This window comes from Lipotes vexillifer, unplaced genomic scaffold (genome assembly GCF_000442215.2).
Source record: "Lipotes vexillifer unplaced genomic scaffold, Lipotes_vexillifer_v1.1 scaffold230, whole genome shotgun sequence".
NCBI classification, from domain to species: domain Eukaryota; kingdom Metazoa; phylum Chordata; class Mammalia; order Artiodactyla; family Lipotidae; genus Lipotes; species Lipotes vexillifer.
In genome coordinates this window covers 7,943,214-7,952,010 of record NW_006775143.1, presented here as the reverse complement: position 1 = coordinate 7,952,010, position 8,797 = coordinate 7,943,214, and the positions used below count along the sequence as shown (strand labels likewise).

Below are 8,797 nucleotides of genomic sequence, written 5' to 3'. Positions count from 1 at the left end.
TCCCCTGCATCGGCAGGCGGACTCTCAACCACTGAGCCACCAGGGAAGCCCCACACGTTCTTTTTAAAAATTCTTTTCCATTATGGTTTATCATAGGATACTGAATATAGTTCCCTGTGCTATACAGTAGGGCCTTGTTTATCCATTCTATATATAACAGCTTACATCTGTTAACCCCAGCCTCCCACTCCACCCCTCCTTCAAAAGCCCCTCCCCCTTGGCAACCACAAGTCTGTTCTCTAGGAGCAGACTCTATTTAAATACCATAGTCAAGATTCTGATTCTCAGAGTGGGCAAAGCCACATATATTTTGTTTCAGTAATATAAAGAGAGCATAGAGATGGATGGAATTATGTCATTAAATTCTCGACTTTCAGAAATTTGGAATTTATCAAGTTCGACAGTCCCAAAATAAGAATCTTTGAGTCACTGTCATCAAAAAGACCTTCAAAAGGATAGTTTAACACATCCAGACACCCAAAGGCACTGAAAATAGTAATATTCAGAATTGAAGCTACCGCAGAGATAAACAAAAGTCTCCAACACAGGATTACATGAGAAATGAAATATATCATCTTACTGGAACAATCTGTGATGGATCTGGCACCAGTGATGGTTGTAGTTCCATAAAACGGACAAGATAAGCAGAAGGACTTCCCTGGATTGGGTTGGTAGTAGTCTCGAGGACATGGATAACAGGGCATTAACCCAGAACGAGAGAACTCTCCTACTGGACAAGGCACTGCAAAAGTAAGAACAAATCATTTGTGCTTCATAGTAGTATACCCTACCTCTAAAAGAAGTGCATTAAGCTTTGGTTATAAGAAAGCTATCGCATTGCTAATATTTTCCCTTGCACGTACTTAATACCCAGACCATTTTATCACCTAGATAAATGTTTTGTTGTTTCCTTCCCATCTTTGAAAACACACAGCAACTCAGTAAAAATCAGAATTGGCCATATAATATTGTGTTATGATTTTTCCACTTAACTTTATATCATAAGCAAATCATTCCCCAAATCATTAAGTAACATGGTGTTTAACAAATGAAAAATGTTACATCTCATTGGCAGACCATAACTGATCTCACATTTCCTCTCCTATTGAACACTTAGGTTGTTTCTACTAGTTTGTTATTATAAATAATGCTGACATGAAATTTTCTATATAAATTTTTTAATATAGCTCTGATTATTTCCTTGGGATAACACGACTTTGAGTAGTTGGGTAGTTAGAGCTAAAGATATGACAATTTAAAGCCATAAATATGTCATGCCCAAATCTTTAAATAATGTAATTTACAGTCCCATTGGCAGCATATGAAATTGCCCTTCTCACTGCATGCTCAGCATTCAAAATGATTATTTAATTTTTTCCTACTTGAAGGTAAAAATGGAATCACGCTGTTATTTTAATTTGCATTTTGATGATAAATGAAGTTGCATTTTTTACGTTTACCAGAAATTTTTATTTCCCCTGTAGAGTTGTCTATTATTTATTGGGGGTCTTTTATTTTTAAAACTTTTTATGTCATTTTGGGTTAGACATGCTTTTTGTAAACAACATGCAGTTGAATATTATCTTTTAACCAAACTGGAAATTCTCTTGCCAAGATTTGGTGGAATATAAGATAATAGCCCCAAACATAAATTTTGGTTACATTTGGCAGAGGGATAGTGGGGTAGAGTACCCATGACTAAATCCTTGGGTTGGGGTTTTAGACTATGATCCATAGACAAATTCAGGTGGAGTGTGTGAACTGGAGTCATTTGGGTGAGCCCTAAAACCATTATAAACTGAGAAAACTACTAAAACTATTAAGACTTGTCTGCATAAAATTAAGTATAGAAGATAGGACACAGGGAAACAGCTACTCAGGATATCAGCATACTTATCATTTAGGTTTTGGATTCTTGATAACAAAAATTAGTATAGCAGAAATAATTACCAATATGGTTGAAAAATTTAGAGATACACTTGAGGCTCAAGGGAGCATGATACTCCAAGTGATGGCATCTCTTTTTTATTGGTATGACAATAAACATTAAGTAGATGACAACACATCTGTCATAATCTCAAGACTCTTCGATCAAATTTCTTAAGCAAAAACATCCAGGCAAATCTCTTGTAAAAGAGCTCTTTTACGTACCCAACTGACAAAAAGTAGAGAGCTGAATCAAGAGATGGCAGAAGATAACACAGATATTAATGCATATTTAGAAAAAAAAATTTCTGGTGGCTACATTTGCTATATTCAAGAAGAGTATTAAACTACAAGTATCTTAGTTTCACCAATAATAAAATAATCTACTCTGTTACTAGACGTAGACAGGGCTTTGCACAAACATATTATAAACCTATAGGAGTTTAAAATGGGTTTTCTGATTCCCAAGTTTCCAAAAATGATTGTCTCTTTGGAAAAGGTACCTTCCAAATAGCTAATTAGTTAATCGGAAGCATAAATCTTCCACTGATAAAAGGTATAAATTTTCTGTTTGAGAGGATATCTATGAGTGTGCATCATATGCTAGAAATATAAATGCTGCCACTTAAACCCAAGATGCTACAATGAATTCAACAGTTTTTTTCCATATAACTTTTTTCAGTACAATCTTACCCTTAAAAAGAAAAAAGACTGTGCCCCTAAAAACTGACAGAATTATACTGTCAGTTGTAGCACATAATTATACTATAATTGTCAAAAATTATACTAAGATATAATAATAATAATAAAATCTAAAGATTAAAAATCAATAAGCCAATTAGCATCTCAAAATAGCAAACATGGTGTTGTGATGTCTGTACTTTGCTTTTTGACCTAGAAAGTGTAAAATAAACTTTCCTGTGGAAATTAGTTTAAATTACATTCCAAGGGCAGACAGTCGTCATCACAAATATACTTTCCAAGAGTGAATAATCAGCATTTAATATAATTTATATATGCAGTACATATATATATATATATATATATATACACACACACATATACATACACACACATATAATACATGAATGTATAAACATACACATATACATAATAATAGCACTATCTAGTACACAGTACAGTATTAAATAAACACACATGCATACACACATGACACAGTTCCTAATGGACTAATGTCATAAGAAAAGATGTGGGAAAGTTTCATTTTGAACCTTGGCCAGAGAAACTGTGGTTTCTAAATCAAGACAAATGGAACAAAATTCTTCTCACCTCTTTTACTGTAGAGAAAGAGAAAAAAAGTATTCAAATATGCCAAAAGTGATATCAAAATAGAATTAAAAATAAAGCACTGAAATGACCAGGGAAAAATGTAACCTCACATGTCTGTCCCCTGATAGTGTAAAGGAATAAATACAGCCTTGGAGCCACTGGTTTCCTATGACAAAGCCAAAAGTCAAAGCCTCTTATTCTGAGCCTCCTTTTAACTTCATCCTACAGGGTTGGGCTAAGAAGTGTTATCATCCTGTGCCACAAATAATCTTTCCCTCTACTGGGACCATATGTAGACAACACCAACACCAAAAACTCATTTGTGGGATTAATTATTTTGATAAAAATCATTTTTAAAAAATGGAAAATTTCAGACTCTTTTGTAACCAAGGACTCAAGACTATTTAATATCCTAATAAGTGACAATAGGTGAAATGTATAAAGAATGTTACATTATGCTAACATAGTAATATACTTAAAGATAACTGCTATATTTATCAATGATATTTTAAGTTCAAAAGGCCAAAGGAGGCAAAAAGTGATATGTCTGCAAAAAATAAGATAAACTGTACAACATGCCCATAAAACATAAATTTCAGTACAGAAAGAGCAAAGAGGAGGAGAGAAAGAAAGAAGGGGAGGGGGAGGGAGGGACAGAAAAGGGGTTGGCTGAAAACTGAGGAAGATATATAAGGGACTGTTTTAGAACTCACACACATTTAAATTTAAAGTAAAAGTAAAATGGTGTTTATCCAGCACCGCAGGGGAAAGTGTCATTACCAAATACTACCAATTCCTACTCAGGACAAGTAGACTGTGGTTAAACATATGCTAGAAATATCAGGAGAAATGGAACAGTTACCAGAAGTTTAGAGATTTCCTGGGAATTATAATTACTTAATTGCAGAAATTTGCTATTAGAAAACCTCAAGGCTTATTTGGAAAGTTAAAGGATAAAAATTTGTCAACTATGAACTTGTTTCACTGTAAAAATCCTAGTTGCTTTTGTGGTTGGAAGGAAGGAGAAAGGGAGGGAGGGAGAGAGGGAGACAGAGAGAGAGAGAGAGAGAGAGAGAGGATTTTTTCCTGCAGACTTTCTTCCATAGTTAGCTTGTATACTGACAAGATAATAGAGTCTTTGGCAGATCTCTTTCAACCATAATGTGAGGTTTTGTTTGACTTTTAATTAAAAAAAAAAATCCACAGCTGGTATTACGCAACACACATGGTTCCTGAGTTTCAAATAGGTCCTAGTTAAATTCTCTTCTCATCAGTGAAACATTAGGTTGATGAACACTGCTCTCCCAATTCCACAGGTCTAAGAGGCTTTCATCTACTGTGAAATTCTGAGAGTCAAACCGATGGAGCATATAAAACCTATGACTCACAGTATGTATTTCCTGTAGCACTTAAGTTATGAGGACTACGACGCCCAGGATGCACTGCTGGACACGCCCCATCCCCTCCCTACCACCACACTCAAACACCCTAAGCATCTGTTTTCTAGGACTCTCAGCTTCTAACTGGACGCAGATGTATATATGATTGGGGTGCAATGAGGATGGGATGTGTGTGTGTGTAGCTTGAGGGAATGGGGAACCATCAGACTGGCTTCTTAAAAACATCACTCACTCAGTAAGGGAAGAGTTTAAACTTTCAGATTGCCATAGACCTTAGGTTTTTCAGTAAGGGTATAAAGAATGGGGAGGACTCACATTTTTTTAAAAAGTCATCTTTTAGCCAGGCATGCTTGTTCTGTTCCCAGTGATGTAGCAGAGAGAGGCCAACAAATTTTTATTTTTTGCAAAGTTCCACTGAACTTGGTCATTGCAGTTTATGGGAGTTTCTGGCAATAGGCTGACCTTGACTGTCAGACCTAGTTTCACTGTCATTCTAAGTTTTCATCTTTTACTTCTGTTTATGGCTTCCAGTTTTTTCACTGCTGGAAAACTGTACTTGGTAGGGATGTTAGAACTATTTGAAAAATAGAACGCTAATCTTTGTATTTCTATTTAAACCAGTGGTTCTCAATGTGTGGTCCCTGGACCAAGCAGAATCAGCATCACTTGAGAACTAGTTAGAAATGCAAATTCTCAGGCCCCACACCTGACCTGCTGAATTAAAAACTCTGGGGCTGGGGCCCAGCAATCTATGTTTTAACAAACCCTCCATGGTGACACTTGAGAACCAAAATTAGTCATACTTTAGAATCACCTGGGGGAACTTCAGAAGAAAACCAGAAAACTTAAATCAGAATATCTGGGGGGGCAGAGACTGGGTTTCAGTATTTTTAAAATACTGATGTAAATGTGCAGTGATTCTAGTATGCAGCCAGAGTGGATAATCACTCATGAAGATCTTCAAACTGTAGGGAATGAACGTTACAATTCAGAGGTTGTATTTTTAGAGTTTCAAGGAACGTTAGATAAGACCTCATTTTATACCCGAGGAATCTAAGCTCCTAGTTGAGATGTATTTCTATCATATCATGTGGCCACATGGTTACAAATGTTGAGGGCTGGGACCAAGTCTTGTGCTTCTTGTGTGTTCCTAACGGTACCAGCACGGTGTTTATATTATGGGTGTTTACACTTAAGTATTGACTGGCCGAATAGAAGGAAACTCTCTATGAAGAGACAGTTATTTACATTCTTTGCATGCAGTAGACATATGGTTTTGCTAAAAAGATTCCACTCCTCCATGCGTAGAACCTAGGAGGCTTAAAAAAAAAAGCGATGTCTAAGACTTAACCTCCGCAAGCAGAAATGTCCACGGCTCCTCTCTTCACTGTTGAAGTATTTTCTGGACATACGAGGCATCCCCGGGAACCAAATGCTGGCTGATAGCTGCCCAGTGGACAAGATTCGCAGGTCTCAAGCCCATTTGATGAGTAGGTGCCTTGTTTACACTGAGCTAAAACGAAAAATGTAACATGGTTAATAACGATGACATCAGCTATATAAAATTAGCACTGTGTACAACAGGATTTTCCACATTTTAATTTATTTAGGATAGAACGAGGGTCACGAAGAACTCCAAGCACACATGTCATATTTTAGACTCCCCATACTTCCGCATACTAAGTCTTAGGCTCATTTCCAGTTACTTGTATTATGACCTAGCATGGTGTTTGACACATAGAAAATGTCGACAAAACAGTTTTTGGGTGAAGTTAGAAATCTGCACCTCAGAAAGGCACTCTCATAAGATCAAGCTGTCACGGGGAAGCTTGTTTCTGTACAAGTTCTCAGCTTGTACACTGTTCTCTTGAGTGACTGAAACAAAACCCCCGAATCAGCTAGAGTCTCATGACTATGCTGGCACCTTTTTTCACTCTAAATAAGAACTGGCCCTCTTACCTCCTCCTGCCTACAGACACCATTTCATTTGAGGGTTGGCAGAGAGGAAGTAAAAGTACTCTTAGCATCAGGCCCAGAGAGGTTAATTAAGCAACTTCCCCAAACTCATAGCAATGGTTTCGTAGTAGAGCGGGCTTAGGGCCAGATTCCCCAATTCCCGGTGCACTGTCCTTTCCTTCTGCCCTTCTCCTCCGGATGACTCTCATTTTCAGCGCTGCTAACATTTTTAGTGCATTTGCAATCACCTAGCGACACTCTCAAGTTTCCGTGTCAGGAAGTACCCACACCTGCACTGGCAACAATAGGCAAAAGGAGGAACAATTTTGCAATTCCTTCTTTTAGGTGTGTCTGACTGTAACTTTAAATGTGAAAGAAAATGTTTCCATCAGGAATGTTCATTGAGAATAACAGTAACAATATTTTGAAAGGACTGGATGTTTTAGTAGCAAGAATAGGTGCATATGGGCCTGTAGTTATTCATTTCCAAGTAGAGTGAATCTCATCATATCAAATATTATTCTAACAAAAAGCAGCCTAATGCTTGCTAAGAGCCATGACAGTCCTTTCCACCAATTAAAGTGAGATTCACTAAAACACCCAGGTTCACTGATGAATGTGGATTAGAGTTCTTGACAGTGGAGTCTGACTTAGAGCAACGGACTGTTGCGAAAGGAAAGACAGATGGACTTCTCTAAAGCGAGGGAAACATTCAGGTAACAGTTTGCAATGAAAAGAAAGAAAGAAAAAATCAATTAATGAAATTGCTTTTGGTAATGCTCATATTTCATCCTATTTGCCATTGAGATTTTATAACTGGAAACAAAATGTAGGCTTCTGGTCAAAATGAGCACGAAGCCCCTACCTCTACATTCCGAGCTACTCCTTGAATGGAGATATTCAGTGTAAGTTCCAGTTGGACAGGGTTTGCACTCAAGCTGCCCTTCTTCATCTTGATAGGAGCCCACCAGGCAGCTTTCACAGACAGAATTCTCCAGAGAATAGTAGGTTCCCAAAGGGCAATTGACTGAAGAGAAAACAAGCAGGAAACACTGAATATAGTATGGAATGTGCTTTTTCCCTAAGGCATGAGAGTAATAAAGCCTGCTTCCAGATACTATTGTTTATGGGTTAAATTTGACTGCCAGAGGCTTACTCACATGATAAACCTTCCAGAAATGTATTCCTCTAAACCAACAGTAGATTCTTTTTTTTTTTTTTTTGAGAAAATGCAAATTCTTGTTGACCAAGCTTAGTGTTTATATGATGGCGGCTTTGAAGTGTGGGTTAAAGTTCTAATAAACCAGATTATTCTGGAAACACACAGTTCATGGAAGAAGAGGATAAAACAATGAATGTTTAGGTTAATTTGGGGCTTTGAGATAAGAAAAATGATTTCAGAGCTGTTCTTCTGAATGGTTTCCCTTATGAAATTGAGTGTCCATTATAGCATTATTTCTAGAAATAAAAACAGGCAAAGGTGGTAAGCCTAAAACAAGTGAGTTAAGTCGACGCTTGTCTCTGATTGCAGGAATTACTGCCCACTGAAGGCAAGTCTGAGGCATCCTCAGGCCCAAAGCCTCCGAGGAAACAGGCCAATTTTAGAACCTTCCTTCCTTGAAGATTTGGTCTACTATTTGGATGCCTGGAGTGCAGAATTTCTGAGACCAAAGTGGGATGTTAAATTCACTGAAAGCCTGCTATCGAAGTTAGTATTTTTATAGCGAGGACACTTGAAAGAATCACTTGGGTGATTCTGAGGTGTTAAGGTATGTAAGAATTACCTGGCAACTTATTACATTTCAGATTCCAATGCCCTAACCCCAAGGGGTCAGAGGCATCCGTTTGGGGATGGGGCCTTAATCAAGCTGCATTTTGAAAGCACTTCAGTATATGCTGACACAGGTAGTCTGAAGACCACACTGAGAAAAGCAAAATGCTGGCCAAGGCAATTCCTGATTTTCACTCACAGGTTGAGAAAGAAACAAGAGGAGGCTCGGAAAGACAACGTTAATGTGCTTTTGATGGGCTGCGTTTATCACACTGTGAAAAACTCAGCTGAGCTCTGGGAATAGCAATAAGAATTGTTGAGGAAGGTTTTCCGACCAGGACACAAGAGCCCCAACCTACAGAGGGGTTAACAGAAGACTCACGTCAGTTGGTTCCACTGAGTGTACAGAGTTTGGTCAGAGGAGATCCCGCCATCTATAAATGATGACTTATTA

General features: G+C 37.7%; 1 protein-coding gene across 1 annotated transcript in view; it reads right to left on the bottom strand.

The window, feature by feature from the left end:
- The window catches only part of SVEP1 (sushi, von Willebrand factor type A, EGF and pentraxin domain containing 1), a 186,639-nt gene that overhangs the window by 74,871 nt on the left and 102,971 nt on the right, over positions 1-8,797 (bottom strand). Inside the window, exons 17-19 of the mRNA XM_007449809.1 lie at positions 7,438-7,599; positions 5,968-6,129; positions 581-742 (exon numbers count right to left, since the gene is read on the bottom strand). Of these exons, the coding sequence (XP_007449871.1) occupies positions 581-742; positions 5,968-6,129; positions 7,438-7,599 (486 nt within the window). The remainder of the gene's footprint in view (positions 1-580; positions 743-5,967; positions 6,130-7,437; positions 7,600-8,797) is intronic.